The sequence below is a fragment of the Penicillium longicatenatum genome, assembly GCF_028827895.1.
Source record: "Penicillium longicatenatum strain IBT 33135 chromosome Unknown contig_7_segment0_segment0, whole genome shotgun sequence".
Lineage (NCBI taxonomy): Eukaryota > Fungi > Ascomycota > Eurotiomycetes > Eurotiales > Aspergillaceae > Penicillium > Penicillium longicatenatum.
The window spans coordinates 2,185,094-2,207,393 of NW_026643124.1; the positions used below are offsets into that span (position 1 = coordinate 2,185,094).

The window sequence follows — 22,300 nt, forward strand, 5'->3', positions numbered from 1 at the left end:
GAGTCTGCTCAGTGTATCCATGAACTATGGGATACGTGCTGACTGTACCTCTAGATATGAGCTGGTATCGATGGCCAAGGCACGGGACTCCCACGTGCAATAATTCTCATCAAACTTGTCCTTCTTTCATCATCCATCATTTTTTGTCCGATTCTCAGTCTAGATATATTCACCATGCGGCGATTTCCATTCTCTCCGGGTCCTTCTCAAACTTCTCCAAAGCGGCGACGCATTGATAACAGATTCACTGGCTCCCACAAGACGACTGGTACCATAGATCAGAAACTCATTGATGGCTCTCAGCGACCACGAGAAACAAGTTCATTCTCTGCCCATTTCCCGATGACTTCGGAACCTGTGTCATCCGTCCGTGATGACGAGGATCAATTAGATGCATTTGGTCAGTAACCCAAACCCGATTGAAATATTACTCTACTGAGGATGAAGACCTCGAGTTGCTTGCTCAATCTAGTGCCGTTGAAGTATCATCCCCGATAACCCGAAGAGATATTCCACAAAACACTGCAATCTCACACTTTGAAAATATCCCTATATCCGTACGAGGCATCGTGCTGGTCTCCAAAGATACACTACCCGACAGATATCGAGACTTATTTCCATTCCCGTTATTCAATGCTGTGCAGAGCAGATGCTTCGACCCAGCGTACAATTCTGATTCTAATCTGGTCCTTTCTTCACCCACAGGAAGTGGAAAGACAGTGATTATGGAACTGGCTATTTGCAGACTTCTTAACGTGCTTAAGGATGAGCGGTTCAAAGTCGTCTATCAAGCCCCGACCAAATCGCTATGTACAGAGCGACTCCGTGACTGGGAAGCCAAGTTTGCAGCTTTGAATCTCAAATGTGCGGAGTTGACCGGGGACACGGATTATACGCAGTTGCGGAGTGTGCAGAATAGCGAAATCATTATCACCACCCCGGAGAAGTGGGACTCTATGACCCGGAAGTGGCAGGACCATATGAAGCTGCTGCAGCTGGTGAAGCTTTTCCTGCTGGATGAGGTGCACTTTCTAAAGGAGTCCCGAGGCGCGACACTTGAAGCGGTTGTCTCACGGATGAAGAACATCGGTTCGAATGTTCGCTTTGTTGCTCTTAGCGCGACAATTCCGAATTCGGAGGATATTGCCACTTGGTTGGGGAAGGATGCTACTAACCAGCATCTGCCGGCTCATCGAGAGAATTTTGGTGAAGAATTTCGGCCGGTTAAGTTGCAGAAGGTTGTTTATGGGTACCAGTCCACGGTGAACGACTTTGCTTTTGACAAGATTTGCGCTTCCAAGTATGCCTTTACTGGTTCAATCAATCCCAGATGCTGACTTTTGCAGATTGCCTGATATCATCGGAATGCATTCTTGTCAGAAGCCGATCATGATATTCAGTTGCACTCGCAATTCGTGCGCTGCAACGGCGAAGGAACTTGCTCGTCTATGGAACATGACGAATCCACCCTCTAGGCTCTGGAAAGGCCCTGGCAGGCAGATCCAGGTCAACAATGAAGATTTAAATAGTATGGCTTTTAGTACTGAAGTTTCCAGTGCAGTCCTAACAGAATATAGCAACCGTCGCCGCGGGAGTCGCATTCCATCACGCGGGCCTTAGTCCGGGCGACAGACATGCTGTCGAACAGGGTTTCCTTGATGGACACATCAACGTCATATGTTGCACTTCAACCCTTGCCGTCGGTGTGAATCTTCCTTGCCACCTTGTGATCATCAAAAATACTGTCGGTTGGCAAGAAGGTGGCTGTAAAGAGTATTCAGACCTCGAGATGATGCAAATGCTCGGACGAGCAGGTCGACCGCAATTCGACGACAGCGCCGTGGCTGTTATACTCACCCGAAAAGAGCGCGTACCACACTACGAAAAACTGGTTTCAGGAACCGAAAGTATTGAAAGTTGCTTGCATCTTAACCTGATAGATCATCTCAATGCCGAGATTGGACTAGGGAATGTCACTGACGTCGAAACAGCTACAAAGTGGCTTGCTGGAACTTTTCTCTTCGTGAGACTTCGCCGCAACCCGACTCACTATAAGCTCAAGGAAGGAGCCAGTCAGGAAGACGAAGACGAGTTGCTTCGGCAGATCTGTGAGAAAGACATCAGTCTTCTTCAGGAATGTGGTCTTGTCGAAACCGAAAAATTGCGTTCGACCCAATATGGTGATGCCATGGCTCGTTATTATATTCGGTTTGAAACGATGAAGATCTTGCTGAGCTTGACGGAGAAGGCAACATTGTCGCAAATCGTAAGTTATATCATGCTTAATGACCACTCAACTCTAACGTATATAGCTCGATGTGATTGTTCAAGCTGAAGAGTTTCGAGACATCCGTTTCAAGGCAGGCGAAAAGTCGCTATACAAGGAGATCAATCGCGACCACGAAATTCGATACCCAATCAAGGTCGATCTAGCTCTCCCTGCTCACAAAATCTCCCTTCTTCTCCAGTCTGAACTAGGTGCAATCGAGTTCCCCTGTGGAGATCAATTCCAGAAACTCAAGTTTTCTCTCCAGCAAGACAAAAATCTTGTTTTCGCACATGTGAACAGACTAATCCGGTGTGTAATCGACTGTATGATCACACGCCAGGACTCTGTGTCCATTCTGAATGCACTGGACTTAGCCAGAAGCTTTGGTGCAAAGATCTGGGACCAGTCGCCACTTCAAATGAAGCAGATTGAGCAGATTGGAGTAGTAGCCGTCCGAAAATTGGCTGCTGCTGGGATTACAGGCATCGAAGAGCTTGAGTACGTGGAAGCTCATGAGATTGAGATGACACTCAGCAGGAACCCTCCATTCGGCTCAAAGTTGCTTTCTCGATTGAAGGAGTTTCCTAAGTTGCGCATTGATGTGAAAATGATTGGCAAGGTTTGTTCCGGACTACTACAAGTCCGAAGTTTTGCTGACAACTGTTAAGGACGTGAAGAATGGCTCTGTCAATATCCGTTTCAAGTTGGAAGTGGCGTTCATGAATGAGAAGACTCCAACTTACTTTCAGCGTCGACCAGTCTATATTTGCTGCTTAACAGAAACATCTGATGGTCAACTGGTTGATTTTCGTAGGATAAGGTGATTAAAGAATGACTCGGAACGTCTCCGTTCGTTGCTTACAACTCATCCAGTGCAAACAGATTGCAGAACAGCTTGGAAATCACCCTCGCTTCCAATCTGACAAGCTCAAGCCAATACATCGTGTGTCATGCCATGTGTGATGATATTGGTAAAAATTTCCTGGAAATTTTGAGATCTGGCCTTCTAACCGTGTGCAGCTGGAACAGCAAGAAAAGCCGAGCTGAAGGCCAATCTCTCATCACACCTCCCAAGGCAGTCTAAGACAATCAACGAAAGCAACGTTCAGCTTGCAAGGCTTGACAAGGATTCATGTCAGCAACTCCAGGGAGCATCGAAAGGAAAGTCCAAGACAGATGCTTTTGACGGTGACGATCTAGGTCTGGATGACTTTCTGTTCGAAGATCTGCGCCAGGAAAGGCCAAAGAAACTCGCGTCTATCGAAAATATCCAAGATGAGGAAATTGGCTGGATATCCATTGATGACAGTACCCCAAGCCCCAAGCGAAAACCAGTGTTTCCGAAAACGAAAGGCAGCGAGTGGGTTGCCGACATGGAGCTACAGGAGCAGGTGGAAGACGAACCTGCCCGACTTGCCAACGGTAATTGGGCCTGTAATCACAAATGCAAAGACAAAACAAGGTACGTGGTTCTTCATGAAGGAATAATCTTGCATTGACAACTCTAGTTGTAAACATCTATGCTGCAGGACAGGCCTTGAGAAGCCCCCAAAAGCTGGCAAGAAACGAGCTCCTGCAACCCAAAAAGCCGATGGATTGAGTCAGTTAACCTTGACGACGTCCATCGCCAAAAATGGCGCGGGGAAAAACACGCAGAAAGAAAATCGCAACCACATAGCAAAGGCTAAGTTGCCCGAAAGGCATCATTCGAGCCCGTTGAGAAGGCAGGACAAAGTCAAGCAGAAGCCCAGCACCGGGACTGGAGGGGGCAAAAATGCGACCCCTACATCAAGCAAGCACAAGTCCTTCCAAGACCTCTCAATGATACCTTCCAGCGATGATGATTTCAGCGATTTCCCATCCCCGTCAGAATTCCTCAAAGATACAACATCCGGATTCAAACAGCCTCCCTCAATCGAAGGTCCAGAGATTGGAGAAAGGGTAAAGTCCTGCATCGACCTCAGAACACCAAATGCCGACCCCTCTCCAGAAACTGCAGAAACTACTGGAACTTTAATCGGGGATATCCAACCTCTGTCCCTAGAAAACGATCGCAGGATGGTGGTATGGGAAGACCCTGCTTCGTCTCCGGATAACGAAGCCTTCACCAGTCCGGAAAACATAAAAAGTTCTGCCACAACTGTGCCGTTGACCGAGCTTTCCGCCAACATTCCACCCAAACGAAAGGCAAATAGCCTCGAAGAAATAGATGAGCGGAGCAGGAAGAGAACTGGGTGGTGCCCAATCAATGCGTCCCCTACAAACGAGCGTGATGAAGAACAACGAAGTGAGTCCGAGGGCTCTCCTGGATGGGAAGATGTGGTCCGATTGTTGCTTGAAGAGTTCAAGGATGTTATCAACTTTTATTAATCATGATATATTAGCTTCCTAGCGTGGATGAAGGGTTGATACATATATTAATTATGGCGGAGTGATTTGCTGACTTGAATGCTGTTGAACTAACGATTATACCAGTATTGCTTATATTCTTGTCTTAGATGGATACCTACTATGTTTGAAACCTTTTGACTATTACCCCCTATGAACCATACTGATATTGATTACTTGAGCGTATACTATCAACTTTTGAATTCCCAAGCTGTCCTCTGGTACAACAATATAGAGATGTCAATGATAATGTACAATGAATCCTCCTCGTTGGCAGCCTTGCGCATCAACAATCAACAGCCTGTGAATGTCACTGCGGGTAGCGTATTGAGTTCTACATATAGTTTGCATGTTTGAAGACCCTATGACGTTGAACGTTGATTATCAAGACGGCACGTGCAAGGTCCGCTCCCCGCGATTTTCAGATTTCAAGGTTCGCATTGAATTCGACAGACACACTCATTGTCACATTCTCTCCTTTCGAGGTGTTCACATTCGCATTCTTTACATATCCATCATGGTCCGAGCAGGAAAACGCCAAAACACCCAACCGCGCGAGGAAACCTCCGTGGCCCCCGCAACATTCACAGACGGCCTCCCCCTCCCTAAACTGATCGCATTCGACCTGGACTACACACTGTGGCCATTCTGGGTCGATACGCACGTCAGTGCACCCGTAAAGGCGCGAGACAATAACTCACGTATCGTTGACCGGTACGAGCAACCCTCTTACCCTTACCCCAATTCCCCCATCATTCCGTACTAATCTAACACCCTTTCACCAGATGGGGAGAATCTTTCGCCTTCTACCCAGCCGTATCCTCCATTATTTACGCCTGCAAAAGCCGCTCTATCCCCATGGCCTTGGCCTCACGAACCCATACCCCCGATCTAGCCCGTGACCTCCTCAAAGCACTACACGTTATCCCGACATTTTCAGACAACCCCGGGGCAAACACGAAAACGACACGCGCACTGGAATACTTTGATTACATTCAGATCTTCCCGGCGAACAAAACGCAGCATTTTTCGCGTATTCAGCAGGCGAGTGGGCTTGAGTATGAGGAGATGTTATTCTTTGATGATGAGGCTAGAAATCGGAATGTGGAGACAGAGTTGGGGGTTACGTTCTGTTTGGTTAGGGATGGGATGACGAGGGAGGAGGTTGATCGGGGGGTTTGGTTATGGAGGAAGAGGAATGGGATCAAGAAGGTGGATGAGGAGTAGGATGAGAGTTGGGCGTTTTGCTTTTTAGAGATAGAATAGAATAGAATAGATACCCGAGGAAGTTAGCACTCATCATGATCAAATAAGCTCTAGAATTGATTTCTTACTGAAATGTGATCAAGTATGCAGTAGGTCTGGTGTTGCATGGCAGTCCAAACTCCGCAATCCCCGAAACATCTTGACTTCTCCACAACACTTCACCTACACAACATCAACAACATGGCCACCCTCAAACCACCTCCAGCACAACACCGCTCCGCACCAACAGGACCCCCCAAAGCCCCCGTCAAAGCCGACCCCACGACCACAATCGCCGACACAGCCGTCTTCCAGGGCAAACACCTCATAACCATCGGCGCAAACACCGTAATCCACCCACGCGCCCGCTTCTACAGCTACGATGGGCCCATTATAATCGGCGATGGATGCATAATCAGCGAAAAAGCCGTAATCGGCACGCAACCTGCTTCTACATCACGCTCACGACCATCTACCCCCACAACACCCACTTCAACAGACGAACACCAACATGACCAAGATTCCACAATACGCGTTTCCTACTTCGTAACAATAGGGCCGCAATCTACGATCCGACCTGGAGCCCACATCCACTCCTCCGCCTGCATTGAAGCACTGGCCATAATAAACCGGCATGCCGAGATAGGTTCGCATACGAAGATTTGTTCTGGGGTGCAGGTTCCTGAGGGTAGTTCCGTGCCTGAGTGGACGGTTGTTTGGGGAAATGGGATTGGACAGAGGAGGAGGAGGGCTAGGGAGGCGAAGATGCCTGGTCCAGCTGTTGTTATTGCGGCGAAGGTTACGGGGTCGCCCGTTCCTGGTGCTGCGCCTGAGGGGAGGGTTATTGAGGATGCGAGGTTGATGGTGCTTCAGAAGGAACGGGAGGTTCTTGGGAGGATGATTATTCCTGCTGGGGCGAAGAAGAGATGAGTTGATTGAGGGATTTGGAGGTTAATTGGATGGTGTATTGGGATGTTTTGACCTGATTAGAGGTTGAGAGAGCGTGGAGGCGAGATACCCTTGATATGGCCTCGATTATTGTTAATAGTGTATGTTAGTTTATACCCGGTCTTGGCTTAAGGTCAAGGCTCAAGCATTTTTTGACAGTATTAGGCATCCTGACTATGAAGATAGTTCTGTCCAGTCCATCGCGATTCTGTTCAGCGTCGAGATGGTATAATGTAGATCAAAAGGATGAGCAAAGATAATTCATCATAAAGATGATTGCATAACATTAAAATCTCAAAAACGCCATCATACATGAACTACTAGATACAAAGAAAGAAGATATAAAAACTAAGATGAGCCTCCACGAGACTGGCCACCACCTCGCATGCGCTTACCACCACTAGCATCAGTGGGAGAATCCGCAGCGTCGTCTCGGTTCCGCTTATTTCCCTGGGGAATGAATTGGCGGGCCTGAATATTCAAGCCTCCGCGAGTCGCTGCACCTGACTGTCCTTGATTTGGCGCTTGCGCAGCAGCGGTATGTCCACCACGACCTTGTCCACCGCGACCTCCGCGACCTCGCGGGAGGCCAGTACCGCGCTGAGCCTGGTTCTGGCCCTGACCCTGTTGTTGCTGGTCACCTTGCTGCTGGCCATGGCCAAAAGTATTTTGCTGGCCACCACGACCGCCCCCGCGACCACCTCGTACAACTGGCAAGCCTGACTGGAGGGCCCGAAGCATTCCAGGTGGGGTGTTAGCCGGTGGCTTAGTAGGTAGAGAAGCGGGTTGCTTGGACTGATCATTCTGTTGCATTTGACCGAAAGGATTGACGGGTGTAGTGTTTTGTTCACCCTCCGGCTTGACCTCTTGTGGCTGTGGAGCAGCTGGTTGTTCAGCAGCGACCGGTTGATTATTGGCCACAGGTTGCTCTGAACTCGGCACTGGAGTTGGGGCTGGCGATGGAGTAGGCTGCGCCACTTGAGTCGCAGCCGGTGCAGGAGAAGCAGGCGGAGCGGGAGATGAGATTCCGGCGGGCTTTGCGGCCGGAGCAGGCTTCGCGGTTTTAGCCAACTCCCAAACCTCGACAACAGGTCTTTGAGGGGTCTCTTGGGCCGCTTTTTGAACAACCTCGATCTTGGCCTGGGCCGACTTGAATCGAGTTTCGTTCATACTCAAGCGGGCGGCATACTTCTTGTCATTCAGTTCCACAGCAGATTTCACTCTCTCCCCAAGTTCCGCCTCATGATTCTTCTTCAACGTTTCTCTTTCCTCATTAAACTTGGTTTCCACCGCAGCCAAGGCTTCCGTATCCACTGCAGGCGTTGCCTGACCTTGGGCTTGGGCTTGGGCTTTCAAATTTTCTCTTTCCTTGGCGACCTGGGTCATAATGTTGTTCTTAACAATGGTACGGATTGTTGGATGCTTCGCGACCAGCTCCCGAACTTGGCCATCTGTGAGCTCTGAGATATCAAAAGCAGCCTTAGAAGGCGTCGAGGGCATCTCTGTGGTAACCCCAGGTGTAGCAGGAGTCGGTTGCTCTCCATTCGAGGACAGCTTTTGGAGCTCTTGGGCATGAGCAGCACGAAGTTCGGCGACCTTAGCAGTGTAGCTCTCTTTCATTTTCTCGACGCGTTCCTTGAGCTTAGTACTGTCGACATCCTTGGTTGCAAGGAGGGCATCCTTTTCAACCAGAGCAGCCTCCAAACGTTGAATCTTCGCTTCCAGCTCCTTGACCTTTTGTTCATCCCCAGGCACGGCAACGGCCGTTGTTGTTGTGGGGAATTGTGAGGCAGGGGTTGGGTTAACTGTTGTAGGTTCCTGCACAGCTTCGGTTGTGGTAGCTGGCACAGGAGCGGCCGCAGCAGGAGCATTGCTTAGGCTGGCCTTCACACTCTCGAGTTCTGCCTTGGTCTTACTCAGTTCATCCTGAAGAACCTCCTTCTCTTGCACAGCTGTATTCACTTCCGCTTGCTTGGCATTGAGACGCCCAGAGAGCTCCCTCGACCGAGCCTTGAACTGCTCTCCAAGCTTGTTACGCTGGTCCTGTAAACGGCTCGCCACGTCGGCCTCGGCATTTTGAAGCTGCTCGTCGAGGGCTGCCTTTTGTGTTTGCAAGTCGTCTCGTGCCGAAACTGCCTCATCTCTTTCTTTCTCCAGGGTGTTAAGTTTCTCTTTGAGAGCCTCCATTTCAGCGGGATCCACTCGGTCGTACTTTTGGAGAATATTCTGGATGCGTTGCTGATAATGATCGCGGTCTTTCTGGAGTAGCTGCATCTCGCCCTCCTTCGCTTCCAAGTTTCCTTCCAGTTCGTGAATCTTAGTCTCCAAGGGTTGGATCTTCTGGCGAAGCTCATCAAGCTGAGCAGTCTTCTCCGAGAGAGCAGTTTCAGTCTGCTTCACTTGGTTGCGAAGAGTCACGCTGCTTTCGCGGAAAAGATTAAGCTCATTGAGGGTCTCCATAAGCTTGTTGTGGTTGAGAGTGTTGTGTTCAGAATCAGCTGCAGCGCGTCGCTGCTGTTCTAACTTGAGTCGCGTTTCATCAAGCTGAGATTGGGTGTAGTCGAGCTGTTGGCGCAGTCTCTTGCCTTCTTGTGTCGAAAGGTGGTACTGCACTTCCACGATCTCCTTCTCTCGGCGCAGGAACTTGATGACTTCTTGAAGACCCTCCAGGTTGGGAGCTGACTGACCCTCTTCATTCTCATCATCCTCGGGGACGTTTGCACGGTCACGTTGGAGAGCGCCGATCTGGGCACTGATGTTCTCCAACTGGGTATGCAAAACAGAGTTCTGGTGAAGAACTTCCTCGCGGCGTTTGTGCAACTCACTGAGCTCGTTCTCGTAACGAGCTCTTTGCTCAGACCAACTCTCCTCCTTCTGACTCAAGTCCTTCTTGTAGGTTTCAGACTGGGTTCGCAATTCAACTAGTTCGAGTTTTAGTTGATTCGCCTCGGCACGGATATTTTGAACGTTCTTCGCGGCTTCAGCGTGCTTGACCAATTCAGTCTCGTAGTTTTGTTGGGCGTGCTGAGCGATTTCGGCCTGGGCTTTCAGATCCTCCTGATGGAACTGGGCAGCAGCGACCTGTCGTTCGTTGTCGTCCTTCAAGCGAGTGATTTCTAATTCCAGCGTAGCTTTCTGTTCCTCAAGATGACGTGTAGCATCACCTTGCTCGTCACGCAGCTTGGAAATTTCAGTATTGGTGGTAGAGAGCTCCGAAGAAATCTCTTCAATGCGGGTCTCCAGATCTTGAATCTTTTTATCCTTCTCTTCAATAAGACGATCAGTCTCCTCACGGTACATCGCATTGGTCTCAGCCTCGGCTTCCATGCGCTCTTCGGTTGATTGACTGATATTCTTATATTCTTCAACTTGTTCCTTGGCATGGGCCAGCTCTGCCTTGGCAAGGTCAAGGTCACGCTTGAGTTCAGACACCTCGATGGCGAGTTCTTGTTCCCGAGTCAGGCCACTAGCATCCTCTCCTGCTTCTTGGGTGGTGGGAGCATCAGCAGGAGCGGCAGAAACGCTCGGGCGTGACTGGATAACCTGAATGCGTTCCTCGGCGCTCTTGAGCTCAACGGTGAGCTCATCGACACGGGACTGTAGGTGATCACGGGTTGTCTTGATGGCAACTTGCTCTTCCCTGACAGAACCAAGACTAGTCACCAGGTCATCAATTCGCTTCTGGCACTGCTCATGTTCATATTCACGGCGCATGGCAGCCTTCTTCGACTCTTCCATTTCCTCATTCAACTTGCGCTTGGTTGTTTGCAGTTCCGATTCGAGAGCCTCCACACTAGATTGGAGCCTGCGGCGAGTCTCGCTGTCAGCATGCTCCCGCTCGTTCATCATTGTTTGCAAACTAGCATTCATGGAGTCAAGTCGACTACGTTCATTTCGCATGTTCTCCGCATCCTCAACCAATCGCTTCTCAATGTTCTTCCAAAGATCCTTCTCCGCCTTGAGATTAGCGTTCTCTCTCTGAAGGCTCTCTACAAGGCCCTTCGCCTCGACCAAGTCCTCAGCTGCTTGTTGAGTACGAAGATCCTGACGGTTGGCATTTTCAAATAGAGTTGAGTATCGCTTGTGGAGGTCACTATTTTCACTCTTGAGCATAGTGAAGTTGCTTTGAAGGAGCTCAGCCCGTTGAGAGGCTGCGGCAAGTTGACTGCTAGATCGGCTGATTTCACTTAAGAGCTCACTGTTTTTTCGCGAAAGTTCATTGACCTGTTGACGTAGAGCTTTGTGATCGGTTGCGGTTTCGTCACGGAAAGTGTCGAAGTGGGCCTGCACCTTGCGAAGCAGTTCGGCGTAGTCTGTCGAATCTTTCGACTGGCCGTCAGTGACACCCGGAGGAACGGCACCGAGCGGCATAGACTGTGAGAATACAGATGTATCGCCAATCGTCTGTTTCCGGTGCATCAGCATGCTGCGGAATGTGTCACGCTCCTTAACGTAGCTCTTGGACTGGGCGAGAAGGTTGGCGACCTCATCACGGTACGTTTGAACGCGGACTCGCAGCTCCTTCAGCTCCTCGGCTTCCTGTTGTCTCGTTGCATTCTTGGCCTGAGCTTCCTCTCCCTCCATTTTGTCGCCAAGCTCTCGAAGCATACGGCGGAGAGTTACATTCTGCTCTTGGAGATCGTGCAGATCCTTGAAAGTGGTGAGGTTTTGGCTAATAAAGCGACCAGTTGAGTTAAGCTCAGCCGAAGAATCTTCAATCTCCTGGCGAGCAATCCTTTCGAGCTCCTCGCGGTCGTAGTCTTCACCCTGCTTGACCATCGCCACCTCGAGGGCAAGAACCTTGACTTGCGCACTCAGATCCCGAAGCTGTTGACGCAGAATGTCGCCTTCGCGGACCAGACCTTCGACCTGGCCTTGCCATTTCCTTGCTTCCTTAGTTGCTTCGTCACGTTCTTTGCCTGACGATTCCAACAGGTTGGACATCTCAATCACGGCATTTTCGAGGCGACTATGGTCTGCGCGCAATTCGTCAATCTCAGGTTTGCTCGACTCAAGTTCTTGAACCATCTCGTCCAGGGTTGAGCGCAACTCCTGGCTGGTTCGTTGCTCTGTCGCGAGAAGTGTTCTCATCTTGTCATACTCCGTGTACATCTGAGTAACCGAAAGACCATTCTTGGTTCGGCCAGTCCTCGGGGAAAATGTGCTTCCGGGTGTACCTGGTCGGACGGGTGTCGTAGGGGCCATGCCGTTGATGGATCGGGCAGGGCTCATGGAGCGGTTTCGTGCTCCCTCGGACTCAAGATTAGAGATGGAAACTTCAAGTTCGGCGACGCGGCGCTCAGCAGCCTCTTTATCATTGTGTTCGGCCTCGGCCTCTACTCGCAAGCGAGAAATTTCCTCTGCCGCATCCGCAGTGGCCTTCTCCAGGGACAGTTGACACTCTTGAGCCCGTTGCTTGGCATTCTGTGCAGCAGACCCTTGGAGCTCGGCGAGTCGATTGGCACTGTCGAGTTCGTTACGGAAAGATTCCGCAGCCTGTATAGCTTCCTCCTTCAGCTGCTGGATGTTAGACAAAGACTCTTCGTACCGTTGCTCGGTCTCGTCCAACCGGCTCTTCAGGGAGTTTTCGCTACGCCTCAAAGCGTCAATGGAAGAATTCGCCTCCTCATTTTCGCGTTGGAGTTCAGCGATGCGAGCATTCTTTTCCTTGCGGAACTTGATGTGTTCAGCATTCTTGGTTTTCAATTCGGTCTCGAACCATTCGTTGTTTTTCTTGGTAAGGTCCAATTCCTGCTGGATGCTTTGCTCGCGGAATCGTGCGCTGGCAGATGCGGAATTGGCGTTCTGGAGGTTTTGCTCGATGGTTGAGAGTTCGCGGCGTAGTTCAATGGTTTTCTTGTGTTGAGCGGACAACTCCTCTGCGAGTTTATCGTGAGCAGCGGATTTAGACTCTAGCAAGCGAAGAGTGTCTCGGTTTGATTCTTCGAGAGATGTAATGCGCGACTTCAGGGAGCTGACTTCGCTTTCATTGGACGTGGAGGAAGATTTGAGAGTCGAGATCTCGGCCTCCAATTTTCCACGTGTAGATTCTGCCGGGTATCAGAGTAAAGTCCATGGTCAAGAATATTGCTGTCAAATAATTACCAGATTCGTGAAGCTTCTTTCGCAGCTCTTCGACTTCAGAATGGCCCTTTTCCACCGTGCCTTTCAGGACCTTGATCTTGGATTCGTTGCTGCGCACTGCATTTTCGAGCTCGACTTCCAATCTGAGTTTGTCCGATTTGAGTTCATCGTATCCATGTGCCTTGGTCGTGATGGATTGAAGAAGCTGGTTGACGAGGTCAACCGTCGGAGCCTCAGTAAGTGACAAAAGGGTCGATTCGGACAAAGAGAAATGAGAAGATAGATAAGGAATGTCAATAGCGGTATCCGCCATGGTGAGCGGAGGTGTGAGCAGCTAGTGCTGCAAAACCGAGGGTAACGTAAGGTCGTCTCGCGGAGCAATAGCGGCTTCGAGGGTTCCGAAACGCGCTGCTGCGCACAGCTCTGGGAGAGGAACACACAGCGCTGCCAGGGAGGCCTATGTCATGGCGAGCACGAAAAAGAGTGAAGTATCGCAATTGGGCAGCAAGCACCAGTAAATGTGTGGGGAGAAAGGAGACGGTGCTGATGGAGGTAAAGGTGAAGCGAAGGGCGAGTTCCAACCGCGACACCATTGCTTTCGTCAAAGGCGGCCCCATTCACGTGACTGGTCTCCGATTTCACTAGAGCCTCCAGCTACAGTACTCAACCTCTTTCTTTCATTCTATTACTTTCTTTCAGCCCTTTCTTCGGTCTCCACCGACCCGACCCAGGCAACAAATTAAGCCCCGCCGCTTTCACTGATTTTGTTCCCCTGAACTCGACTGCATCGTGATTCGCGACATCACCATCTTCTTATGATCTTGGTCGTTTAAATCGGAGCTTTGATCCAGCTCGAAATATTCCAGCTTACAGCCTCAACCATATTGATTCTTCTCGTCCCCCTACGCAGCTCGAGCCCATCCTTAACGCAGCCATGTCGTACCTTCAGAACCAGCTCAAAAACTTCAACACGCAGGTGATGGAGTCGGCAAACCGCATGCCTCAGCAACGGCGCGTGGTGAGTAATCAGCCTACTCAGCCTGCCTCCGTCACCAGTTCCCAGGCGCCATCCTCCGTACCGACTCCATCTTCGTCTGGTGAGATGAAGAAAAAGAGACACGATGTCGACATCGTCTACTCCCAACCAGCCAATACAGGTACCGGAAAGGATATCATGACTCAGGTCCTTTTTGCGATCGAGCACATGAAGACCAAAAATGTGCCGCTCCGCCTCTCCGATATCATATCCTATCTCTCGCTTCAAAATCGCCCAAATGAACAAGCCTACGTGCTCGCTCTTGCAAGAATTCTGAAGTCACACGAGAAGGTGGAATATGACCCCAGCGGCGCCAACGGCGAAGGCACATACAGTTTCCGCCCTCCCCACAACATCCGAAATCCGGAGCAACTTCTTCAACAACTCCAGGCGCAAACCACTGCTGCTGGCATGAATGTGCGAGAGCTCCGAGAGGGTTGGCCAAATGTCGAGGAAGCTATCAACCAGCTCGAGAAGGAAGGGAAACTACTTGTGACTCGAAACAAGAAGGACGACCATGCGAAGATGATCTGGGCGAATGATCCGTCGCTGATCGAGCACTTCGATGACGAGTTCAAGGTGATCTGGGAGAAGATCAAGATTCCGGATGCGCAGGCCGTCAAGGAGGAGCTGGATAAGGCTGGCATCACGCCTACCAACAAGAACAAGGTGACCAAACCTCGTCCCAAGATGGAATCGCGGAAGGTTAAGAAGCCTCGTCGCAGTGGAAAGACTACCAACACCCACATGCAGAATATCCTGAGGGACTATTCCCATCTGAAGCGGTGATGGACCGAGGTATTCTTCGTTCTCCCACGCCCTCGATTCGAGGTTAACAACTCTTTATTTGCATTGCATCGGCGTTATGAACTTGCGTCTTCTGCGCATGAATCTGTATTATGTGACCAACCCCAAAAGATACCCAGATAAAATATCAAACAGTCTCAATTCTCTTAACTTCCTATCGCTATCTATTGTTTCCCATATTCCTTTCATCTATATCCGCCGCTACTCTACTGAAATTAGAACAGAATCATCTCTAAAGGCTTTTTATAATTCATCTAAAGTGGTATCCAGAAGAACCGCCGAAATGTAGGTACAACCAAACAAAACCAAGTATACACAAAATTGGAACATATTAAAGAAAGCTCAAATGAAAAATCAATGATTCCCATTCTTCACACCCTCAGTCTTCTCCAAATAAGCCACCATCCCCTCAATCGTACAGACCTTGATCCCCCACTTCTTACCAAATGCGAGACAAGCATCTCTGCGCATCATACCATTATCGCCCACAATCTCAGGCACACCCTCAACAACCTCCCCATTCTCCACAAGCTCCGCAATAACACCAGCCGGGGCCTTCCCAGCAAGACGACAGAACTCCACCGCAGCCTCAGTGTGTCCCTTGCGCTCGCGCACACCACCAGCACGCGCCTGGAGGGGAATGATGTGGCCGGGCCGACGGAAAGAGTCAATAGTGGCATCCGGAGATGCGAGAGTACGGCAGGTAAGTGCACGATCCTGCGCAGAGATACCAGTTGTCACGGAGTCATCGCTCGAATCGATTGTGATGGTGTAGGCCGTTCCCTTGGGGTCGGCGTTCTCGGTAACCATTTGCGGGAGGGCAAGGCGCGTGGCTAGTTCGGGGGTGATGGGAGCGCATATTAAACCACTAGATGAATTGGCTATTAGCTTAAACCAGTTCGATTGGAGATCCAGGTGCTCGGAATAAAATACTCGGGAAATTTGGAGAGAGCCGGATTTCACCGAGCCGAGCGTGCGGGTGGCGTGGTTGGGCATGTGCTTACCTTGTATGGCGCACCAGGAAGGCCATCTGAGCGGCTGTGATGGATTCAGCTGCGATAATGAGGTCTCCTTCGTTCTCGCGATCGAGGTCATCGAGAACAATGATGAATTCGCCATTTTCTGAGTCATGTTAGTCGGCTAGACTCAATTGGATAATTTGTTGGGTTGACAGATGAATAAAGCAAATATTACGATTCCGAGGAAGGCACTCACTGAAGGCTGCGATTGTATCCTCAATGGAATCGAATTGGTGTGCAATGTCTGTCATGGAGGGCATCTTGGATGGTGGGTATGGCTTATCGGCGCAAATATTTGCCCCTCACTTCGCAATTCGGTGTTTAAAAGATAAAGAATAGTATTGAAAGGGCTCAAGGGAAGTCAAAGAAGTCAAGACGAAGTGCGCGCAAAATCTCGTAATAGAAAAGAAGGATTGTTCGAGAAACCTTGGAAGACTTCTGTAATAGCTTACAACTGTATTAGAAATGCTCGTGATCGATTTCGGGTCCGGGTGCGGGGAGCCGGCACCGGCGGTGAGAGTGCTAGGCCGGTGCAACCGCGGCTGGCCATTGATTGAAACCGACTTCGAATTTTAACCTATTAAAACATGCCCAGTTCATGAGAGCCATTGAGTCTGAGCCTTGAGGCTAGACTGTTAAGGAATACCTGGAGGGAGCCAGACGTGCATCTTAAACTGCCATCAATTGGCATTGTTTGAATCTTGAAAGCATCTATTCAAACTGTTATCTTACTCTGGTAGCTGTTTAAGTCAATTGGGGGATTGCTCTCTTATAAGCGGTGAAATCGACGGATCTTTTTCTCTGCATGGGTAATCTCGATATTGTCCGGCTCAAAATTATGGACTTTGCCCAAGATCCTCGAACGAGCTTTTGTCCCTAATTAGATTGCGTAAACTAGTGTAAAGGCATGACTGAATTTAAAAGCCACCGTACCTATAGTTCTTAATCACCATGATTTACTAGTGGGCATGTACGCCTCGTACAAGCTTTAAGCAAATCCAAACCTCTTTATCAGCCTCTTGAACTGCCTTATGGTCACTTTTGAAATAGAACAGCTTTCAAGTTGAAACATGCCCGGCTTAGAGAAGTAAGCCTCTGTCATCGTGAAAAGAAATCCGGGGCTTGGGGACAAAAGGTCTTCTTTCAACCAATCACGGATTATCATGACTTCCTCATCTGTGTATATGAATCCTCGGTGATCTTCACAGCAATGGCACACCGATGTGCAATGCCCAATTTCTTTTTTTCTTGTGGTGCTTGAATGGCGGTCCTCACAGCACCTGCAACCTCGGCTACAGCAGCCACCCTTCCGTATACAATCCTGGACGAGATATTTATGAAGATACCAAGTAGGATTCATCCGTATCCTATCGTATATCTTTCTGGAAGGGTGTTGGGGGAGACGTGACTCAATCCGATACATCGTACGCTCTGCAATATCGATCAATCTTCGAGATATCCCGACTGCTTCCTCTAATTCACTAAGAACCGTCAGATCATCATCGCTTTGGATATCTTTTTGTCTAGCCTGATGTTCTTTTTGGAGCCACTCATCATGCTGTACGTGTTCTCGAAGTATATAGTCGGCAAAAATAGTTAAGGCAAAGTAGTCCGCAGAAAATATAATGCCCTTGCTGTAGAAAATCCGATTTCCTCTGCTTTTAATACAATAATTCTCGCATGGCTCGAATGTTTTGAAGCTCTTGAACAAAACTCCGCGGGTCCACCTCTCGATCTAAGCCATATTAGAATATTGCACGAATGTCGTCTTCTGGGCGTGAGAAAGTCAATAGCTTACCGTAAAATCAGGCATCTTGAAATGGGCTTTGAAAAGAATGGTTGAATAAGAATACCTTTAAATGTTGAGCACCAGGGAAAAAGGGGGGCGTAGTTGATTTACGTGAATATGATCCCTAAAATTCGAGGTCGCCGCCAAAACGAGCCTAGCTGGGTTTTGTGCGATTCCTCAGCGGCAGGTCAAATTTCCATTACCACCAGTGGACCACCATTGTAAATAACAATTACATGGCAGCATGTGAAAATGGTTGATAAACGGTAACCTGAATATCTTCCGCCTTTGTAAAGACATATAGCATATAACCGCATAGTTTTCAAACATTAGCAATGATAATCCAAGCTACCCTTACAGCTACAGCTGACTTTCGTTCGTGCTGCTCCGTTTATATCGTTTTTTAGCCATACTTAGCTGGCTTTTATTATTATCCATTTCTTCCCCAGACTTCATTTTGAATCTCATACCACTTTCCGAGATTTAGTCCGAATCTCTGGAGGGTGGACGGCTGTTTAACGGGGACATGAAGTTTTGTAGAAGCAAGATTGTTGTCAGCAAGGCCTCGCTGGCCTGAGGGGCTGCCGGTGTCGTCTTCGATGCGAGTCAAATATTTCTTGCTCAATAGGACGGGCGACAGCGTCGGAACCGTGGGTGTTGGGGCTAATTTCTTTAGAACGAAAGGGGAAAGAGGAGAAGCCCTGGGCGTAAACGTCAAATTGTCGGTGCTATTGGCATCTTGGCTGTGATGAAGCTATTAATTCTCTGCCTGTATAAAGATATTCAACTAATTGACATATAGTCCTATTAAGAGTCGTTTGGCCCGCTTTCTATAGTGCTTCTCTCTCTTGAGCATCGAATTGGAAACAGATTACTAGGCTTCTTAAGGAACCTTTTGATGAAAGATCCACCACCGCCAATAGCGCCTGATCCAGTGTTGTTGATAGCCCCAAGTTGTATTGGTGGTGAAATATCGTCCTGAGGGGCTACTTGTCCCAGGGCGAGGTACTTGCGGAAGTCCCATAGGGGGCTCATGTATCCTCTCCCTCTCGGTAGCTAGAGTCTTAGCAGCCCGGGTCTCGGCTTCGGTAGACCGTTTGATGGCTTGGTTGATTCGCTGGCTGGCTACCTCGTTGACTTCAGCGGCCCATTGGCTAGCCTTGGCAGCCTGGGTTTCGGCTATGGTTGCCCGTTCGATAGCTTGGCTGATTCGCTTATCAGCGAGTTGGATAGCCTTTTTGGCCCGTTGGCTAGCTTGAGTAGCGCGGACCTTAGCCTCAGTAACCCGGCGGCTATTATGTCTATTAGCATCTTCATACTTAAAGACGATTCATGAACACTTACTCTGGGTTGGACCAATGATCAAGTGACTTATCCATCACTTTCAATAGTATATGGGCAATTGCCAGGATGATGACACCACCACCAAAAATCAGCAGTGTTGTCCATGGTTTTTCGTGCATATCCCCTACCCAGGTACCTGGGTTGATAGGGGCTGATGCCATTGTCGTGAGTTTAGAATTGATTTTCAAGGGAGCTGATGCTGGAGGGAGCCGATGCTAGAGGGAGTTGATGAAATGGTGTCTGATGTGATAGTCTGAATCAGGATTTAGTAAGAGGGAAGTGAATCACAGTCTAGTAAGAAGGAAGCCATCAGCACGTCGCGTGCTGGTTGAAGCGGCTAGAGGAGATAGGAAGAAGGAAGCGTACGAGTACGAAGTACAAATACGCAGAAGGGGACAAGACAGACGAATCAAGACGTTGTATTGTGAGTAGGTTGTCGGGGTAGGGGAAGGAAGAAGAAGGGAAGAAGAAGAGAGAGAGAGAGAGAAGCGCTGATCTACCTGGAGGGTCACTCCACTCGCAACAGAAGCAAATCGCGACTGGATCCTCTTTAGACTCTGAGGCTAAATTTTCTCTAGACCCTTAATCTAAATTGACTTTCGATCCTCTCAATTCTCCTTTAGATTCCCACACCAGACCACTATTCACTTCATGCTTACCAGACACAAGTCTAAAGAGGATCATGAGTCTAAAAGGGAATCTGAACTAAGAATCTACATAGTTACTCGATCTGTATCGGCCAAGCCAACCTCAAAGGTACCGGGAACTAAGAACAGACTGTACCAGTCATCGATACTGCTGGTGCCCTCCTGAAAAGTTACGTTCCCATGAATGTTCGAGCGAACGGACTCGTGGAAGCGGACGGAAGAAGCAGGGGGGATGCTCCTTGAGAATGGCGGTCATTCCACTTCTGAAGATCATCCCTCTCGCGGCACCGACGAATCCGTTCACAATTATATGTACTGTAGCTCGCTGAAACCACCAGTCTCGGATTCATATGCTGACAAACGTAGAAAATGCTGCAATATACCGAGAAATTCTAAAACGAAGGAGAAAACGCTACAAAAAAGTAAAAATAGATGCTCAATCAACTCATGCCGTCCGTCCCCATCCACCGTACCTCGTCCGCCTGTCTCTCCAAAGCCCGCCGCATAGTATCTTCATATTTCCGCTCTTTCTCCCATTCATCCCGTAGCTTATGTCGCATGACTTCCCGAGTCTCGTCATCAACTTCATCATGCATGAACCATTCATCTTCATCATCTTCTACGCCCGGACCCGCTGGGATGGAAAACTTGATACGCCCAATGCGTTCCCCAGTCCAAACCAGCAGCTCATCGCCAGTGAGGTTTCCTCCCGTGGGAAGAATTTTCCGCGCAACCTCACTGCTGTGATTGTCAGGCTGGGAAGTCGGCCACAGACCCCGGGGCTGTGGGTCTTCAGTTCCGGGTTCCCCAGTAGATGCTTCGTTTCGGAAAAACGGAATCTGGGGCTGAGATGTATTTATATTCCAGCGACGGACTTCAGCGCGGCCATTTCGTTCAACCCATTTGATGTTTCCCTCGGCATCAGAATAGACGATACGGTTTCCGTGAGATGCCACCGACAGAAGTCTGGAGCTAGCCGCGCTTTGTCGATTGTTGTATTGCGGTGTCAGGGTGGATGATCTGTCTGATGGGCGGCTAAGAGGATCCTGAGAGGAGGAGCTGAGGTTATATAGTTCTAGTGAGCCTCTCCCGTTGTAATCGCCACATGCCACAACGCTATGAGATGTGGGGTAGTCCGAGTCTTTGAAAACGGGGAATCTGGGTTCAGGTGCGGACGTAAGACCGCAGATACGACCTCCAGAGTGGACAGTGCTCTGCAGACGAGGGAAGAAGCGACGATCGTAGCAGAGGATGCTAGGGAATCGGCCTGCAAGGAGAATACTATTTACATGCGGAGCAGGCGGATGAAGAATGGACAAAGGACCAGGTTGGAAGAGCGGTGCGTAATTAGTATCATCTGAAGGAGCCGGGCTCCGAATCCGATGGGGAGGAAGTCCATTAGGCTGAAGTTGCAGCCGTGGCGAATCGGAATGAGAGAATATGTCCAGTTCAGGCACCAAAGGAGCGGAATTCTCTTCGCACCGCAAACTGATCGCTTCCTCTTCTTCAGTGGCAGGTAACCTGGCATCATGTATTTGAAGACTGAGCGTGGTCGCTAGTGTTAGTGGAACAGAATAATCGGTCTCTTGGGAGAGTGCAAAGATCGACCATGGATAGCGCTGCTGCGAGATCAATTTCAAGGTCTCCAGGTCGACCTCATTGAGAACATTCCCAGCAGCCAAGTAGGCTCGGTGCCGGAAGGAGTCTACGCTTACTCCTTCGCCCATGTTGATGAACTCAAGGGAAGTTTTGGAAGGGGAATGATCTCTCCGCCGAGACAGGTTCTTCATGAGGAGGCCTGGCTCACTCAGGCCGAGGATCTTGCCTTTGCTCGAGCTCGAATCACCGCAATGGGAATGATTCAGATCCCAAATGCATACACTTCCGTCCTCCAGGGGTGCAACAATCTTATTCTGCCTTGCAGAGCTCCAGTCTTTCAGCAAACCCATACCCTTGACCTCATGTGGTGTACGCTTTCGGCCCTCGCCATTCTGAAACATTGGCTGCTGAATCCAGGATAACGACATCGGTCCATGACGGGCAATATACTCTGAGTACCAGTCCACATGCTCTCCTTCAATGGACGACTCCCAGTCCGATGCCGCCCTTGCTCTTTCACTCATAGACAGCCCTCGGGTATCGTTCGGAACGGTCTCCTCCAACTGCGGGGGAGGTGGTTGAATGAGTTCGCGCAGCGAGCTCTGTCCCAACGTGCTCAAAGGGGCCGTTGAATGTGTGAGGAGGCTCTCCGACATTCCGCCCGCCGGACGGGAAGATTGCAAAGCAGCCCATGACTGCTCATAACAGTGCAATTTCCACAAGTTATTATCGCGGGCAAGGTCGAAAAACTTCTTGGAAACAGATTGCAGCTGCACCTTCTCATGCGGGGTGAGAACTGATCATGTTGGAATTCATCAGCGGGCGAACGTCTTTTTCTTTTTTTCTGCATAGTGGGTGCGGGGAAGATTTCGGGGGGGAGTTCGGCGGCGCTTACGGTCGATGACTTTGGTTAGGATCTCTACCGGCAGCTTGTCCATGAGGGAGACCTGGGAGATTGCAGCATCGGGGGCAAATGAAATGAAAGGAGGAATAATGAGTGGCGCTGGCCTCTTATGTTTCTGAAAAGTTCCAATCGTTCTTCCCCGCGATCTGCAGAGCCGTCACGTGGTGCTAATGGATAAGACAAGACAAGGAGGACACAAAAGGCAGTGTGCGGCGGTAGAG

At 49.5% G+C, this 22,300-nt stretch overlaps 8 protein-coding genes across 8 annotated transcripts; 4 read left to right on the top strand and 4 right to left on the bottom strand.

Annotated features, from left to right (window-relative positions):
• Nucleotides 1–174: 174 nt before the first annotated feature.
• Nucleotides 175–4,639, top strand: N7484_011079 (uncharacterized protein; the record flags this gene model as incomplete). Its single annotated transcript, XM_057121466.1, has 10 exons — nt 175–400; nt 448–1,300; nt 1,347–1,528; nt 1,578–2,266; nt 2,313–2,578; nt 2,648–2,888; nt 2,938–3,089; nt 3,143–3,240; nt 3,290–3,731; nt 3,799–4,639. The coding sequence occupies 10 exons, from the start codon at nt 175–177 to the stop codon at nt 4,637–4,639; spliced, it is 3,990 nt and encodes a 1,329-aa protein (XP_056967220.1).
• A 535-nt stretch (nt 4,640–5,174) lies between these two features.
• Nucleotides 5,175–5,884, top strand: N7484_011080 (Mg-dependent acid phosphatase; the record flags this gene model as incomplete). The annotated part of the gene is made up of 2 exons (XM_057121467.1): nt 5,175–5,371; nt 5,443–5,884. 2 exons carry the CDS (start codon nt 5,175–5,177, stop codon nt 5,882–5,884), a joined length of 639 nt encoding a protein of 212 aa, XP_056967221.1.
• A 219-nt stretch (nt 5,885–6,103) lies between these two features.
• On the top strand, nt 6,104–6,832 carry N7484_011081 (transferase hexapeptide domain protein; the record flags this gene model as incomplete). Its single annotated transcript, XM_057121468.1, has 1 exon — nt 6,104–6,832. One exon carries the CDS (start codon nt 6,104–6,106, stop codon nt 6,830–6,832), a length of 729 nt encoding a protein of 242 aa, XP_056967222.1.
• Nucleotides 6,833–7,198: 366 nt separating this feature from the next.
• Nucleotides 7,199–13,247, bottom strand: N7484_011082 (putative filament-forming protein (Tpr/p270); the record flags this gene model as incomplete). The annotated part of the gene is made up of 2 exons (XM_057121469.1): nt 7,199–12,900; nt 12,956–13,247. The coding sequence occupies 2 exons, from the start codon at nt 13,245–13,247 to the stop codon at nt 7,199–7,201; spliced, it is 5,994 nt and encodes a 1,997-aa protein (XP_056967223.1).
• Nucleotides 13,248–13,868: 621 nt separating this feature from the next.
• N7484_011083 (transcription factor TFIIE subunit TFA2) lies at nt 13,869–14,759 on the top strand (the record flags this gene model as incomplete). The annotated part of the gene is made up of 1 exon (XM_057121470.1): nt 13,869–14,759. One exon carries the CDS (start codon nt 13,869–13,871, stop codon nt 14,757–14,759), a length of 891 nt encoding a protein of 296 aa, XP_056967224.1.
• Nucleotides 14,760–15,131: 372 nt separating this feature from the next.
• Nucleotides 15,132–16,056, bottom strand: N7484_011084 (3,4-dihydroxy-2-butanone-4-phosphate synthase RIB3; the record flags this gene model as incomplete). Its single annotated transcript, XM_057121471.1, has 3 exons — nt 15,132–15,645; nt 15,782–15,899; nt 15,993–16,056. 3 exons carry the CDS (start codon nt 16,054–16,056, stop codon nt 15,132–15,134), a joined length of 696 nt encoding a protein of 231 aa, XP_056967225.1.
• A 2,412-nt stretch (nt 16,057–18,468) lies between these two features.
• N7484_011085 (uncharacterized protein) lies at nt 18,469–19,090 on the bottom strand (the record flags this gene model as incomplete). The annotated part of the gene is made up of 2 exons (XM_057121472.1): nt 18,469–18,877; nt 18,930–19,090. The coding sequence occupies 2 exons, from the start codon at nt 19,088–19,090 to the stop codon at nt 18,469–18,471; spliced, it is 570 nt and encodes a 189-aa protein (XP_056967226.1).
• Nucleotides 19,091–20,016: 926 nt separating this feature from the next.
• On the bottom strand, nt 20,017–22,113 carry N7484_011086 (uncharacterized protein; the record flags this gene model as incomplete). Its single annotated transcript, XM_057121473.1, has 2 exons — nt 20,017–21,971; nt 22,071–22,113. 2 exons carry the CDS (start codon nt 22,111–22,113, stop codon nt 20,017–20,019), a joined length of 1,998 nt encoding a protein of 665 aa, XP_056967227.1.
• Nucleotides 22,114–22,300: the final 187 nt, after the last annotated feature.